The sequence below is a fragment of the Orcinus orca genome, chromosome 2, assembly GCF_937001465.1.
Source record: "Orcinus orca chromosome 2, mOrcOrc1.1, whole genome shotgun sequence".
Lineage (NCBI taxonomy): Eukaryota > Metazoa > Chordata > Mammalia > Artiodactyla > Delphinidae > Orcinus > Orcinus orca.
In genome coordinates, this window is record NC_064560.1 from 126,519,536 (window position 1) to 126,537,743 (window position 18,208).

General features: G+C 39.2%; 1 protein-coding gene and 1 gene segment (V, D, J or C); one reads left to right on the forward strand and one right to left on the reverse strand.

Annotated features, from left to right (window-relative positions):
- The window catches only part of LOC101279208 (T cell receptor alpha variable 8-4-like), an 83,900-nt gene extending 73,839 nt beyond the window's left edge, over positions 1 to 10,061 (forward strand). The window contains 1 exon segment of the C gene segment in view: positions 8,629 to 10,061. Within this exon segment, the coding sequence occupies positions 8,629 to 8,789 (161 nt within the window).
- Positions 1 to 18,208, reverse strand: part of SALL2 (spalt like transcription factor 2) — a 915,550-nt gene that overhangs the window by 706,435 nt on the left and 190,907 nt on the right.

Genomic DNA, 18,208 nt, shown 5'->3' on the forward strand with positions numbered 1-18,208 from the left:
AATTCAGAAATATTATATCCAATAGCTAATAAATATACAAAAATTATCATTATTCATCAGGGAATATTATTATTATTCATTAGGGAAATGAAAATAAAACCTCATCTGTGTCCTTTTAGCATCCTGAGTGAATCAGTATGGCTAGGAGAATAGGACCTAAGAAGAGAGGGAAAAATAATGACTGTCTCCAGGAAAATAAGTGCTTAAGTAAATTTCTTAGAAGCTCCCATCATTGAACTGATGTGGAGAAAACAACAAGCAGTAACAGAACACAGACCCGGACATTGAAGGAAAGGAAGGTTTTACTAGAAAAAAGAAAGTTGGTACTTATTGGGCTTACTATATGTCAGGCACTGTAGTATGCATCTCAGATTCATTATCTAATTCAAATATCATAAACCCTATGAGATAGATTTTATTGTTCCAATTATTTTAATTTTTGGGAAATGAGACATAACTTTCCTAACTGTGAATATCATCTCTAACTTTTATTGCCAGCCAGAGTGTAGCATTTACGGGGCTCCTAAAGAGCAAGGTTTGAACTATGGAGAAGCACTTGGCCCCAGCACAGGGTGGCTGGATGTCTCAGTGATGGTGACATTACTGGTTTAAACAGGAACCTAAAGGGAACTAGGAAAGAAAATGCCAAACCTAGGCACAAATTGCCCCAGGATCAATAGATGAGGAAATCATCCACTAATCAGTTAACAGTGCTGAATGCTTTAGCAAGTTCCTTATGCAATAGTGTGCTGGGAAGAATAAGGGGCCTCAGGGAAAGATATTATTCCTTAAACACTCCAAGCATGTTTCTATATCAAGACCTGTGCTCCTTGCCTTTGTCCTCTCTATTGTGATGTTATGCCCCCAAATATCTACATGGTGCACCTCTGAATTCCTTCATGTCTTTGCTCAAATGTCACCCCTTTGGGAATCTTTTATCTCTTTAATCTTTCTATTTTCCTTCCTTGAGAATCAGGCTCTAGCACACTGCATGCAGCAAGAAAGAAAGCTGAAGCACTGCCACCTGGTGTCCTGCTCAAATATTTTGTGATGCCTACACTGGCCTCGCTGCTGCCCTCTAGTGATAATTGGGTAAAATTGTGGTGAAGCCTAGTCACAATAGAAGCTGCCATTGCTGAACCAGTCAGTAAACTTCCCAATGCAGAAATCAGGAGAGAGAGGATTCAGGAGAACTGGCTGGTTGTTTTCTTTTGCTAGCCAGATGTGAAAGTGATTGATTTCAAATGACATATACAACACATGAGATGATTTTGCCTGTGGAGTTATAGGCTACCTTGGAAAGAAAGCTCAGAATTGTTGTGCAAGTTTGGGGTTTCTTCTCTGGTAAGTATAATTGTGTCTACTGCTCTGTCCTTTCTTGTAGTATAGCAATATCCTGAGAAGTGGGAGCAAGAGTCAATAATGGGAAAAAATAAACAATTGTAGCAAATACTGGGTGGTACACTCATTTCATATTATAATATGCCCACCCAATCTCTCAATATGACACCTTAATGAATTGACTTCTCATTAACAGTAAGAACATGATAGACCATGGATACTTACGATAACACATGAAATCTGCCAGGTAACCTGCTACATGTATCTCAAAAAAATATTGAAATTTATCTTGGGCTAGATTCCTCTGCAATTTCAGATTCCGTCTCCCAACATGCCCCCCCAACCCCACCCCCACCCCAACCCCCCACCCCCCCGCAAGATTCTGCACATTGCCTGCAGCTGGTTGAGTGCCTAAGCTAGGGAAGGTATTGTGTTGGGTGATTTGAATGTGTGTTCTCACTTAATTCTTACTGGAACCCTTCAAGGTTGGGTCCATCCTACTTTAGGGAGACAGTGTAGCAAAGTGCTTGAGACCAAAGACTTGGGTTGTATTTCTAGATCTACCACTCGGTAGCTGAGTGATCTTCGGAAAATGACTTAATAATTTTTATGCTTCCATTTCCTCATATCTACCATGTGGATATTGACAGAATCTACCATGCAGGGTTCTTATGAGAAGTGAATGAGATGATGAATGCCAGTGCTGAGCCCAGCACCCCCAGAAAGATACTGGCTACTTGCAGAAAAGGGAATTGAACACGAGAGAGGTTCGATACCTTGTCTGGTGTTACAGAATAAGTGTCGGAGTGGAGCCCTCTCTCCATACCCTGTCTAGAGCAGATGCCTTCCCTCACCCCAAGAACAACTCTCTAGCTCAATACAATATTGTATTTTTTTAAGTGCTAATCACTATCTATAATTATCTTTCTTTAAAAATTCATTTATTCAATTCTTCCTCCTCCTACCGCACTGTAGGCCTTTTATATCCTTTCACTATGAGTGAACAATACTTAGTGCAGGAGGCTCAACTTATATATGTGTGTGTGTGTGTGTGTGTGTGTGTGTGTGTGTGTATATAAAATAAATGTACAAAAGATAAAATTATTTCCAGAGTCCATGCTATTCAAACACTGACATAAAAGCTTAAGCTGGACTAATCTTTGTGTTGTTTATCTACAACTGTCAATATGTATATCCTGCAAGTCACTTCATCTAAGATTTAATTTATGCAATATATCTAGTGATCAATTGGCTTCTCCTCGATTTCAGGTAAGGTGGGTTGCTGTAGATTACAGGATTCTACCTTACTAGTTGCATGAATGTCAAGGCTGTTGGAGGTATGCCTGTCTTATTCTGGACACATACCTTCCAATATCCAGGTGAATTTTTCAATGGATCAGTATTTTCATCAGAAATACGCTTCACAGCAAGTAGGCTTTATGATGGTGTGGTCATACCCACACTACCCTATTCATCAAGTGGTCTGATCTGGAGGAAAAAAAAAAAGGAACTTTACTTGTACTAGTTTCTGTTTGTCTAGCAGTCCACCCCTAACCTCAGCCTTTGCACTTCTAAATTGGGAGACATTAATGAGGTTTTTCAGGATTTCCTTTATTAACCACAGTGGCATCTCTTTTCTTGGGAAGGAAAGTCAGAGGTTAGCCATTGAGATATCTTCCAATCCTGTTCCACTTTCCAGAACACTATTTGAGTGTGTGGAAGGTACTGTTCCCTGAGTTTAGTACCTTCCCCATGCTCTTTCCTTTATTTATTTCAGTTGTTCACTGGAAAGAAGGTTATATAGTCAATTTACACTGCCAATTTTCCGGAAGTACATTTAGATTCTGAACAATCTTAATTACTGCTATCTTGTACTGTTAAATTTCCCCTGGATGTCTTTTTTTTTTTTCCAGCTGTTTTTTAAGCTCACAGGGAACAGAGAGTATTGCTTTCATAATTTTCAGATCTCTTAAGGACATTCTGGGCACAAGATGACTGTTTAAACTAATATGCGTATGTTCAATCAAACTAGCATTATTCCTGGACTGTGACACGGGCAAGATAGAACATAATTCTTATTTACTTTTAAACAACGCTATTTGAGGTAAAATTGACATTCCACAAAATTCATCCATTTTGAATGTAGAGTTCAGTGATTTTTGGTAAATTAGCTGACTTATGAAACCATTACAATAATCCAGGTTTAAACACTTTTATCACCACAAAAAGCTCCTTCATGCTCAATTATAGTTAATCCCTGTTCCGATACCTGGCCACAGGCAACCAGTGATCTACTTTATATCTCCATAGGTTCCTTTTCTGAACCTTTCATGTAAATGGAGTCATTCAGTACATTTAAGTTGTTCCATTTTTTGGCTAGTAGAAAGAAACCCAAAAAGCAGACTCCTGTTATTTTTAGAACGTATCTTCTCTACCATTTAAAACATTTACTGAGTATCACAAAATGTAAGTGGCAATGGCAGATTCCAAACACCATGGACCCCTTACCAGAGAGATATGTGTTCTAGTTATTACCAGGTGTTTGACCTGGAGTGAATTCCTCAATCTCTTTCAGCTTTAGTTTTCCTGTTGGTAAATTGGGAATGATAGTAATTCTACTGTGTGATTTCTGTATTCGAACAATGTACATAAAGCAATAGATAATTTAGCACATGGTATGTGTGCACATTTATAATATGAGGATTTTGTTGAAAGTCTGTATAAAAGATTCCTAACCGAAGTGTTTTTCCTGCCACAAATTGCCATCCCAATCTCTCTCAAGTTGAATGATTGCAGTGCACGATGGGGCAGCCCACTTCTGAATGGTTGTCAGCTCTCTTTGTGCTGCGGACTCATGGGGGATGTCCTCACTGTTTGTGAAGTTGGTCTCAAGAAAGCAGTGTTTGAGCCCTCCTTTTGAGTAACAGGAAACTGAGTCTAGGTCAGAAATTGTTGGTGTGTTTCTAGGCCTTGTATGGGGTTTTGTCACTGATTGGCTGGGCAACCAGATGCAGAATCCTATTTTCTGAAGAAGAATATTCCTCTGCTGAGGATACTTGGGCAGGATAAATGGAGAGGAATCCTTTGCCAGCTCCATTGTTAATCCTGTGACTTCATCTTGGCCTTAAGTCCAGGGGCTGCTGAAGACATTCTGAACAGTATGTGGCAGTGATGGAGAAGGAGGGGGATGTAGTCACGTAACTCTAGGTTCTATCTGGGAACGTGTGAAGACAATGAATACTGTGTAGAGAGATCAGTGTATGTCTGACCCTGTCTTTCTGAACAGAAATGAGCAGCATATTGAGTGTGGAACAGATTTCTCCATCTCTGCATGTTCAGGAAGGAGGGAGCACCAATTTCACCTGCAGTTTCCCTTCCAGCTCCTTTTATGCTTTATACTGGTATAGATGGGAAGCTGGAAAAAGCCCTAAGGACCTGTTTTAATGACTGTAAATGAGGATGAAAAGGAGGAAGGATAAGTAAGAATCACTTTGAATACTAAGGAGGACTACAGCTGCATGTACATCAAGGATCCCAGGCTGAAGACTCAGCCACATCTCTCTGTGCCTGCACACAGTGCCCTTCAGGCCTCTGCAGCCCAAGCCTGTGCCTGGTGCTGCTCTGGTACCAGCATTGAGAAAGAGCCATGTGTGAGGTGGAAAGGCAAATTCAATGAATTACAGTGTTTTCTATAACCAGGGGGAAATGCAATGATAGATAAACAAGCGTTCCAGTCACTGTAGCTCCGTCAACTAACGGGACTGTCATTACACATCACTCACCTCCATTCCCACCAGTATATTGGACATATCATTGAATCAGATTCCTAGCCTCCTCTTTTGCCATGATTCCAAGTGAACTAGATAGTTACTCAAACCTTTCTAAAATAATCTGATTAAAGTAGGGTAATATTCACCACTCGTTGCTACATCCTACTTCATTGAAGGCATGTTCTTCAACACAAAAAAAAGAACAAAGAAGAGAAATGGGAAAAGCAAATAATTTTTTATTGATTTCTCCTAGGTTTTCACAAAAAACTTTCTTAAAGATTTTGAAGTGAATATACCTTCTTTTCCGTAAGGGAGTTAACATCCGAGTGCCCTATAAGCTCACTCTCATGTAGCTCATTTCCAAGAGTATTAGAGTGTATTATGTGTTGACTATTCATGCTCTCTCACCCTTACTATGCTAATCTTTAGCTGGACTATATTTTCTATACTTGGCCTCACTGTGGACTTTGGACACGGCAATGTGACCAGCTTTGACCAATGGAATGTGAGTGGATAGGAAGTATGTTATATCATAGCTAAAACTAAATATATTCACATGGCATGTCTTCTTTTGTTTCTTCCCTGCACTTACCAGGTAGTGGTTGTCTTTTCAGCTTTTATCCATAATGTGAAGAAGACGCAAGGTCCAGAATGGAAAGATAACTCATAGTAGCAGAACGGAATCGTCCTGTATCCAGGAGCAGAGCCTCAGAGTGCTGGGACTGCAGTTGACCCACAGCTAACATACCATGGACAACTCAGTAAACTTTGTTCTTGTGAGCCACTGATATTGTGAGGTTGTTTGTACTGAGCATTACCCTAGTCAAAGTTGACTGATATATGAAGTCATATCAATTCTGTCTTCTAAATATTTCTCACATTCAACCACCTTCTTTTTTTTTTTTTTGCGGTACGTGGGCCTCTCCCATTGCGGAGCACAGGCTCCGGACGCGCAGGCTCAGCGGCCATGGCTCACCGGCCCGGCAGCTCCGCGGCATGTGGGATCTTCCCGGACCGGGGCACAAACCCGTATCCCCTGCATCGGCAGGCGGACTCTCAAGCACTGCACCACCAGGGAAGCCCCAACCACCTCTTTTTACTTGCCTTGTTACTATCCAGGTCAAGGTGCTCATAATCTCTCACTGAGTTGGCTGGAATAACTTCTTAAATGTATCCCCTATCCATGAGCTCTTACTTCCCAAATCTATCCCTGAAGTTATCATTCTAAAATACACATCAGATTAGATTGCTGTTCTATTTCAGGACCTTCTATGGCTCCCCATGACCCAAAAGTAAAAGCCAAGGTTTATGTGGCCATCTACAGTATTACTTCCAGTAAGTGTTCATCTTCCTCCCCAGTATTACGCAAAGATTTCTGAACATCAGCCATATCAAATGAACTCACTCTCATATTTTCTTCTTATAAATATTATTTCTTTCTCAAGTTGGCAAAATCCTATTCAATCTTCAGGACCCAGTAAATGTCACATTTACTTTTAAAAAGATTTTCCAGGTTACCTAAATTATATTTATTTGCCCTCTCCCTCTTTTAGTGTTCTGTACACAGTTTTGTAAGAGCACATATCTACTATGCTAAGAATATTTTTTGGTTTTAACTCTTCACTAGTCCAAATTCCTCAAGGATGGGGGCCCATACATATTATTCTTTAATCCCAGCTGTTATTATTGTCCCTGACTTATAAGAACCATTCAGAAGATCTGCCTACAGCTTGACCACAGTTTACTCTTGACAAGTGCACTGATTAATGAGAGCTGGTTTGTGAAGCTGGTTTATATGAGTGGGCTGGAAACCTTCCACTACGGGAACACTTGAAGATACTTCTACTTCATTATATCCCTCAAGCCAACACATGGCTGTGTTTCCCACTCTTACACCTAGTTCTTACTTAAACCATCATCCCAGGAGGCCAATGTGCCCCCATCTAAGCATATGTATCAACACAGCCATACAGAAGTTTGTCTCCATATATTCGTGGTTTTTAACATCAATTGTAAATGAAATGGTGCGTGAAAATTCTGTATGTTTTTATAACGTACCATTTCTATACTTTACGATATCTCCTTTGACTCTCTTCGCTCTTAGTACAGCTTACCCAGGACCTTATGATGAGTCAAGACAACTCATATCATTATGCGTAAAGACAACTCATATCATTAAATGAATCTTCCTCAACCTTCTGCTTTCCACATGAAACATTCCTGCTTTTACACATATAATTCACTTTCCCTCCCCTAATAATAAAAAAGATATCTCTCTTCCTTTTAAATAGTACGCCTCTGTCCAAATGCTTCACCCACTCCATTCACTTTGACTTCTCTGGCACCTCAGCCCACTGATCGTCCAAACTCTATGGTCTGGTTCTTCAGGACTTTCTTGCTACTGATTTCTTCCCATCATTTAAAATATTCAAGCATGCTCCTCTGAAAAAATATTTAATATTCCTCCAAATTCATACATGCCTCTCCTGTAACCAATCTATTTTTTCTCAGAAATACCAATGATCTCTTTATTATTAAATCCAAAAGGTATTTTTTTACCTCCTTCATCTAGACAAGTGTTTCTCAAATTCTAATGTGCGCAGGAATCTTATTAAAATGCAGATTCTGACTCAGGAAGTCTGGGTAGGGCCTGAGCTTCTGCATTCAGAATAGCTCCCCGGTGATGCAGATGCTACTCACCTGCAGACCACATTCAGAGCAGCCACTTTCTGTAGTGCTTGCCACTCCTTTCGGAGACTTTTGTGTTCCTGGCAGGAAGGAGGTGAGGAAGGTTCACAAAAATTGTGAACTGCTCTTTCTTTCTCTATCTGACCAATAGAGGGGGCTGTTGTGTAAACTGGAAATGGTTTTTCTATATAAGATCAGAATAATCGCACAAAAACCTTCCTTCCCTACAGTTTAAAGAGATATTCGGACACCACTTTTTGCACAATGACATGTAAAGCATCTCAGACACCAGAGGCAGGCAGTCTTGTTAAGACAGCCTCTCTCCCAACACACCTTACAACGTCCATCAGAAGAAGAAATCTAAATCCTGTGTCATTCCTTCTCAACCTCACAGCAACCTGGGTTCAAGTCCACCAGTCATCAGACTTTTGTTTGTGGAGAATCTCCCAGAAAGGAGCTCACTGCCTCCTCACTGCTCCACCATGACCTTGGTGTTCACCTTGATGCTTGAGGTGCTCCTGTTCCTGAGTGAGTACTGTTCCATTTTACTCTCTTGTCTACACATGGAACATTGCTTTGGACTGACTTTGAATAGAGACTTTTTGTTCTGGCTGAGTTCATTGATTCAGCATTGATGTTTCAGGAGGAGCCGGAGCCCAGTCGGTGACCCAGCCTGACGGCCACATCACTGTCTCTGAAGGAGCCCGTCTGGAGCTGAGGTGCAACTACTCAACTTCTTTTTCGTCCTATCTCTTCTGGTACATACAGTACCCCAATCAAGGACTCCAGCTTCTCCTGAAGTACACATCTGGAAACAGCCTTGTCTCAGGTATCAAAGGTTTTGAGGCTGAATTTAGGAGCAGTGAGAAGTCCTTCCACCTGAGGAAAACATCAGCCCATTGGAAAGACTCGGCCAAGTACTTCTGTGCTCTGAGTGACACAGTGACTAAGACTACAGTGGGAGCTGAACACAAATCTCCTGAGACTTAGTAGCTTAAAGACTCAGGGTCTCAGCCTATGTTATTTTCAGGATGTTGGCATGTTCTGTGAAGGCAAACAGTACAGAGAATACAGAATCCTGAAAGTGTTTGGTTCCCGTGGGCATCTTAGATTTCTTTTCTCTTTCGCAAAGAAAAGACTATTGTTTTCTTAATTTCAGTGCTCTCAGTGGTCTTGAGGCTGGTGGGTGGTTTCTTGTCAGTGACACCTGAGAAGGCTGTGCCTATACTGTACTGTTTTGTTCAGAGTAAGTTTTTATGTCATAGAAAGAAAACCCAATCTTAATATTCTTTTTCAAAATATAGTTGACAATTCCAAGGTATTTGTTCTCACTTACTTAGTTTCGTTCAAACAAATGGGATTCTGGTTGGAATCACATTGGAAACTGACATTTTAGGATATTATGTTTTCCTACCCAAGAATATTATATGCCTCTTCATTTATTCAGGTCTTGTTTTAGTCCTTTAAAAGTAAATTTTGCTTGCTTGTTTCCAGAAAAGTTGGAAAAAATGAAATGAATCATTGAATAAGTGGAGAGTTGATGTCTAGTATTCTGTGTCTGTTCCTCTCTCTGAACAGGGAAGAGAGCCCACAGAAAGTGGAGCAGCATCCCCAGTCCACAAGTGCCAGGAGGGAGAGGTTTCTATTTTTAACACAGTCACACACGCAGCAAAAGTGAGAGTTCCAACCATTAAGAAGAACATATCTCTGTGCAGGTCATAGGCTCAGACTCCACCTTCTGCTCTGTAATCATGGGGACCCCGCCCACGTTCAGTCTGTTCACAACCCCACAGAAGGAGGCACTCACTTTCACACAAAATGATGTTTCTCAGAATTCATACCTGAGGTTTTTCTGTTTCCTTCTTTCTGCACACTTCGTTAGGCAATATAAAAATATTTTACGAATGATGCTTGTACACAAAGAGCTTACTACCTAACAGTCATAGGAATATCTCTCTCATTAGACTTAAGCTTTATGAAGATATCAATTTTTTTTTTACCAATAAGCATTCACTGAACAATGGTTGAAATAATGAATGGCTGATAATATTTATACCCATATATACAGGCAAATTTATAGCCAATGGTTAGAATTTGTATGGAAACTAATTTCAGCTCCCTATAAGGAAAAATGAACAATTAGAGGCTTTTCGAAACAAAACAGACTGCTTTGAGGTGTAAAATACTCCTCACTACAGGAACTAGTCAAAGAAAAGTGGAATGTCCATTTTCCAGTGATCTGCAGAAACAATTACAAAACAGTATGATTTTGCACCAAACTAAGAATTTTAAGTTTTAAATGAGGGAAAATACCGTGAAAGAACTGAACAACCAGAAAGCTTGTAAAATTCACCACAGATTAAAAAAAAAAAACACTTCCAAATTCATGGAAATTGGATTTTGAATTTTTACTTGACGCATGTGTAGGAATTTAAGTGAGGGCAATGGTAGGAGAACACATTCCAAGCAGGGTAAACTTATTAAGAGCAAAGATCAAGAAACAATAAGCAAGAAGAGTTTAGGAAATTAAAAGTTTTTAATATTACTGAAAGGGACAATTTTTATTGGATGGTACTTTGAGATAATATGAAATGTTAGCTTGAGGCAGTAGTTCATCCAAGAGGGCCACACACAGCTCAGAACTGGGTTTCTTTCCAGATAAAAATACAACATGTCATGAGATTACCTGTCTTTAGCATAAGCAACATTAAGGAATATCTTGAAATTGTTTTTTAGAATGAGCTATTAATCTAAATTTAAACTGGTAGATAATATCAAAGATTTACTTTTACAAGCACACTTCTAAATGTATAGAAAAACTGGATTTCCATAATGATTGATTCAATGAACAAATAAATTTCGTTTTCCCTGAGCAATTCTACCACCAACTAATCACCATATTGCAAGAAAGGAAAAATCTAAACACTTTCCCAATGTGTTGCAGTTTTATGATCACTTTGCAGCATGAGTTTTGTTTAGACGTAGGGGGAGACTAATAGCTTCTCTGCCTTCATTAACCTCCCGTAAAGGACAAACTTTTAAATCAAATAATACAGACCAAACAAGTAAAAATAACTACATTCTGCTTTGCTTTGTACTTTGTTCTCTTCCTCATCTGGCTGCAAAAACCCTTGCATGATTTTCACTGAAAATAACTCCTGAATACATGTGAGATTTTGCCCTCCTCAGTACTTGTACTGGTATAGTTTAGATATGTTCCCATCTACTTCCCTGCTCTTCAGGGTACTGAGTTGCCATAAGGATAAGCCAGGCAGATAGTCCTTCAACATTAAGGCTAATTTCTAACTTACCCCCACTGTGCCTTTTATCATCACAAACATGTTTGTTGTCTAATTTGGTTCACTCTTAGAAGAGCATGGTTTGGTGTACCTAAAAAAAGGATATTTCTTCGGGCAGCAATATACTAAATTTTTAGGGGTCTTATAGCTCCATTTTTCTATTAAATGGTGCAGGGTTGAGAATCAAGTAAGCACATAAAAAATAGACAGCAACACCGTAGTAAAACTAAAATTGTTATTCCACCGTTTGGTGATTTAGTTTATATCCACATCGTTCAGAAAGAGAAAGGCTTTCTTCAAAAGTAGGAACTGAGAAGAATGAGGAAGAGAAATCTATCTTATCGAATAAAAGACTTTCTGTAATACTCAGTGATGGATGAAGTGAGAGATGTGGAAATTTCCAGTCAAAGTTTGTACATTTTACTTTCATCAAATGTCTATGATCCATCCCAGAAAAGCAACCCATAGATTTAGAATAGCCCCACTCACCATCGTTTCATCAAGGAAAAGTTTTCCTGGTGCTGAATGTTGGGTAATGCTATATACTATATACAACTGAATGTTGGGTAATGCTATATTTGGGGTCTTGAATGGTGGAAGAGACCAAGAAGAATTTAAGAGAAAGGGAGGGGAAATAAAAATAGACCATGGACAGAGAAGATTTGTCCAAAAGGGACTATGCAAGATTTGCTTTAATCTATCATTAACATTGAAATTTGAAAGAGTTATTAGAATAGGTTCACAGACTCTCAAAGCTAGAAACCATTGTGGAAAAGAGGGTAAGCACAAAGATGCAAGCCATGAACACATCTGCTTTGCAGACAGATTCATATAAGTGGATATCTGTGGTTTTCGTGGGGTTTTTTTCTGCACAGTAGAGCTGCCATATCATTGTGAGCTGTGGAAGTTAATCACTGGACCATTTTAGGGAACATCATTCATACCTTAGCCTAAAATATAGAGAAAGACAATGCAGAGATATGAAGAAAGACAGATCTGAGAGCATCATCAGAGCCTATATATCCAGCTCTGCCTGGAACGGCAAAAGTCAAAATACTCTCAATGGGAACAAGCCAGCATGAGTTGAGATTCTGTCATTTACAACAAATAGATCCATAATTAATACAGAAGAAGGTGGGGGGGAGCCTTTTGGTTTTGTACTATTTTATGAGCTGAATTTACGGTACTTAGAAGCATTTTTCAGTTAAAATAACTAGAGTTATGTAGATACAGATCATCACTGGTCTACCTTCATTATAGTAAATATGAACCAGGTTAATCCTATGTATGTTTTATGAATTTCTGATTGGAAAAAATTAGAAAAATACTGAAAACATCCACAACTCTGCCACATAGACACTCATTATTTTTACTTATTTCTATCTTTTTCACAATTTTGCACATTGTTACATCATAGAGACATTTTACGTCCTTTTTATTAACACTCACTTTTGTCATTAAAAATACCTTGTATTCATACTTTGAATTGATTATTCTACTATTCTACACCATAGATATATCACACTTAACTTTATAATTTTCCTGTTTGGGGATATCTTGATTATTTATTTCCAGTTTTTCATCATTTTAAATAGCATTATGGTATATGCCTTTAAATAAAAAATTGAATTTGAATTTCTCATCATTTTATTAGAACAGCATCCTAGAACTGGAATTAGTGGTTCAGTGGGTAAAAACAGGTTATAGTCTTTTTGCTCCTTGTGTCTCGGGAATGGGGAGTTAGTGTTTAGTGCGGACAGAGTTTCAGTTTAGGAAGGTGAAAAATTCCGCAGATGGATGATGGTGGGAGCTGCACAACGATGTGAATGTACTTAGTGCCACTGAACTGTACAGTTAAATACGGTTAAAATAGTATGTTTTATATTATGTGACTTCTACCACAATAAAAAAACATTTCCAAAAAGTATTCTGAATGTATCATCTCTACTCCCTAACACTTTTCTTACTTGAACCCACTACAGTCAGATTTTCATCCCTACCATTTCGTTGAAATCACTCTTGCTGAGGTCACCAGTGAGTTTTAAATTTTATTTATTTATTTATTTATTTATGGCTGTGTTGGGTCTTCGTTTCTGAGCGAGGGCTTTCTCTAGTTGCAGCAAGTGGGGGCCACTCTTCATCGCAGTGCGTGGCCCTCTCACTACCGTGGCCTCTCTTGTTGCGGAGCACAGGCTCCAGATGCGCAGGCTCAGTAGTTGTGGCGCATGGGCCCACTTGCTCCGCGGCATGTGGGATCCTCCCAGACCAGGGCTCGAACCCGTGTCCCCTGCATTGGCAGGCGGATTCTCTACCACTGCGCCACCAGGGAAGCCCACCAGTGAGTTTTATATCAACAAATCCAATGATGCATTACCATTCCTTATCTTATTGAGTGTCTCCGAAGAATGTGGCATTATGGCTACTCTCTCCCTGAAACACCATCTCTGCCTGGATCCTGGAACTCCACATTCTCCTGGTTTGCCTTCTTCCTTGCAAACCGCTCCTGCTCAGTCTCCTTTTCCTACATCTTCCTCCTCTTGCTGGTGTCTACATGTTGTGTTTTCTCAGAGCTCAGTCCTCAAACATTTATTCTCTTCAAATGATCTTGGAGGGGTTCAGCACATGCCACCCCAAAACAGGCCACTAGTTTAAAAGCACTTAAGCCTAGCCACTTTGGGTCTTCATTTTTCTATGAGGACCCCTATGTACATGTAAAAATTATTAAATAAAATCTCCATGCTTTTCTCCTGTTAACCTGTTGTATGTCAACTTACTTCTCAGGTCCAGATGGAGAACCTAAGAGGGAACAGGTAAGCTTTAGCTCCCCTACAATCTCATCTAGGGATATGGCTTTAATTACTGTTTATACATTGATGACACACAAATTTACATTTTCATCCCAACCTTCTCTATTGAAAGCCAGGCTCATATATACTGTAATCTATGTCACATCTACACTGGATATCTAATTGGCATCTAACATATCCTTAACATAAGGCCTGATTTCCCCCCATAGGTTCTTCCCTCATTCTTTTCCATCTCAAAAAAAAATGGCAATATAATTCACCTTACCAGAAACCCTGGGACTCTTCCTTAATTCTTCTGTTTCTCCCATACCCCACATTGTCAAACAAACCTGCCACATAAGATTTATTTTTTTCTCATAAAAAGTTTGACTTTGTTTTTCAATTCAAACAATGATGTTACACGATGGGTTTCAGTGACCACCAATTCATTTTTGAATTCTAAGATGACAGATAGATAGATAGATAGATAGATAGATAGATAGATAGATAAGATCAAGGAATCTTGTCTCGAGGTTGCTGCCTAGTTAAAACACCTCCCTGTCTTGCAATATTTCTTGCCTAGCTGTTCAGGACTTTCCCTCAGAAGCCAGGAGCCAATGAATTGCTTACTTCTTTGGTACCCTGGAGATTTTAGACTCTGGAGCAATGTATCATAGTAAGATTCAGAATGGTGGAGGTTTTTTTAAGGGAAAGTTAAGAGTGGAAAGTGAAATGGGAAAGAGGAAGCCTGACATCTGGATCTCAAGCATGTTCTAAAGCAGTTTTAGGGAAAAAAAATTCTAATACACAAAGCCATACACACACACACGCACACACACACACGACTAGATTCCATTAGAATTATCTATGCCTGCACAAACCTTGGCAAACCTTCATATAATTTCAAGAATATAGGAATCCCAGTTTAAAGGCTACTGGTCTAAAATGGGACAGGGAATTCCCTGCAGTCCAGTGGTTAGGACTCTGCACTTCCACTGTAGTGGGCATGGGTTCAGTTCCTGGTCAGGGAAATAGATCCCACATGCCTTGCAGCATAGCCAAAAATACAATACAATACAATACAATACAATACAATACAAATAAAGAAAAAATACAATACAATACAATACAAATAAAGAAAAAAAATTTTTTAAGTAAAATAAAATGGGACACTCTCACTAACATACTTGTAACAATATACTTTCTGAGAACTCATTCCTCCCCACTGATCTGAGATAGTATCTTTTAACATATACTAAATTTCCATATACAATTAGGCTTAATTATTGATTTGCTATTCCATTTAATTGACCTATCTGCTTAGTCTTAACTTGTACTTAAGAATGTTCTTGGGGCTTCCCTGGTGGCGCAGTGGTTTAGAGTCCGCCTGCCGATGCAGGGGACACGGGTTCGTGCCCCGGTCCGGGAAAATCCCACATGCAGCAGAGTGGCTAGGCCCGTGAGCCAGGGCCGCTGAGCCTGCGTGTCCGGAGCCTGTGCTCCACAACGGGAGAGGCCACAACAGTGAGAGGCCCGTGTACAGCAAAAAAAAAAAAAAATGTTCTTTCCTTTCTCTTTCTTTTTACTTTCATACAACAGACAATGTGCTCTTTTCTTCCACATTTCTTTTAACTGTTTTTTATTTTTGCATATGAATGATATAAAAGCTGCTTTTAAATTATTGTTTACCTGTCTTCTGATAGTGGCTTTTCTTCTTTTAGGTTTTCTGATATATCATTATTTCATCTGCAAATATGCAGATGATATTTTACCTGTTTCTTTCCAATTATTATGCTTCTAATTGTTTTTTCTCTTGGCCGACTGCATTATGTAGTAGCTCCAACACAATGCTAAATAGTGGTAAAGGTAGTGGACATCTTTGTCTTTCTCCTAACTTTAGTGAGAAAGCTTCTAGCATTTCCCCAGAAGTAGGTGCTGCTCTGAGGTTGTGGCATATGCATTTTTCTATGTTAAGGAATTAGCTATTAATTACTTTTCTAAGTGTGTTTTAACATGAATGTATACTGTATTTTGTCACAGGCCTTTTCTGCATCAATGGAAATGATCATATGACTTTTCTTGATAGCTCTAATGCCAGTGATGAAGCTACTCACTTTTTTTTTAAACATCTTTATTGTAGTATAATTGCTTTACAATGGTGTGTTAGTTTCTGCTGTGTAACAATGTGAATCAGCTATATGTATACATATATCCCCATATCCCCTCCCTCTTGAGTCTCCCTCCCACCCTCCTTTTCCCACCCTTCTAGGTGGTCACAAAGCACCGAGCTGATCTCCCTGTGCTATGCAGCTGCTTCCCACTAGCTATCTATTTTACATTTGGGTGGTCACAAAGCACCGAGCTGATCTCCCTGTGCTATGCAGCTGCTTCCCACTAGCTATCTATTTTACATTTGGCAGTGTATATACGTCAGTGTTACTCTCTCACTTTGTCCCAGCCCTTTCCCCTCCCCGTATCCTCAAGTCCATTCTCTACATCTGTGTCTTTATTCCTGTCCTGCCCCTAGGTTCATCAGAACCATTTATCTTAGATTCCATAGATATGTGTTAGCATACGGTATTTGTTTTTCTCTTTCTGACTTGCTTCACTCTGTATGACAGACTCTAGGTCCATCCACCTCACTACAAATAACTCAATTTCATTTCTTTTTATGGCTGAGTAATATTCCATTGAATATATGTGCCACATCTTCTTTATCCATTCATCTGTCGATGGACACTTAGGTTTCTTCCATGTCCTGCCTATTGTAAATAGTGCTGCAATGAACATTGTGGTACACGACTCTTTTTTTTTATGAAAATGAACATTTATACTTGTTACGATGTTTAAATGTAAACTTACAGAACACCAGCTTCCATTCACATACACTGAGCTGCTAAATATGTTTGTTGAACTTGTCTTTTCTAGTTTTCTATATTACTTTAAATATGATTCTAAGTTTAGAAATCAAATATTTGGGTGTATTTGAATTAACATTGCATAACTCTTTTTGAATTATTGTTTTCTCAGGTATATGCCCAGTAGGGGGATTGCTGGGTCATATGGTAGTTGTATTTGTAGTTTTTTAAGGAACGTCCATACTGTTCTCCACAGTGGCTGTATCAATTTACATTCCCACCAACAGTGCAAGAGGGTTCCCTTTTCTCCACACCCTCTCCGCCATTTATTGTTTGTAGATTTCTTGATGATGGCCATTCTGACTGGTGTGAGGTGATACCTCATTGTAGTTTTGATTTGCATTTCTCTAATGATAAATGATGTTGAGCATCTTTTCATGTGTTTGTTGGCAATCTGTATATCTTCTTTGGAGAAATGTCTATAATAGCAGATTCTATTTTGTACATTTTATTAAACATCCCCACAGGGTTAAGTTGAATAAACTTGACGTAGCAGACACAGCATTTATTGCTGGCTGCCTATTATTGCTTGAGAAAATCACTTATCACCTTTAACTAGATACATTCTTGCTGGTTCTGACCTGGAATGTTGAAATCACCATCTGTGTGACAGGAGAGAGAAAATTCCATGCAAATGTAAAACTCTCTTGTAAATGTTACTTCTTCCAAACAATTGTAACCATTCCTTCTATTTTTCCCAAACTAAAATTCCCTTCTTTGGGAATATTCCTGCTAAGTATCCTCATTAGGAGAGAAAAAATCTTAAGACATCTAGAAATTCTGCTAACATTTTTGTGGTTCCAGATTTGATATGATTTGGCAATGCTCTTATTCAGAAAAAGAGCAATCATGTTCCCAGGAAAGTGTATCAATTGACAAATAGCCAGACCCCCCAGTGGCCACCCCAAGTCTGCTGTTTACTCCTCAAGCAGAAATGAGAGGGTTGGGAAAGACATAGCACAGTTCACCTTGGACCCTACATCTCCAAGAGGGATTTAATTCCCAGCTGAGGTACAATGACACTGTGCTTCAGGAAAATGCTAGAAAAAGCAGTCTCCCTACTTCATGTAATTTCATACATGAGGAAGACTAATACCCAAAATTAACATCAAAGAAGATCACAGCTCTTTACTCACCACAGACCCTCAGCCACTTACCTCAGGCCCACAGGAAGAAATAAAGGAAGGGAAGGATGGGGATAGATTGCCAGGGCCAGGCCTTTAGCTAGGGAATGCAGCTGAGAAAATGTGGTTAAGTGGTAGCACCTAGAATCAGCAGGGTAAGGACTGAATGCAAAGACTAGAAGAGAACTTTCCTCCTTAACCTCTCCTCTTCTTTAGTCCCTAATCCTTCCTGTAATATAGAAGATCGCAAAACAGGGTTTCGTATACCTAATATGTAAAATA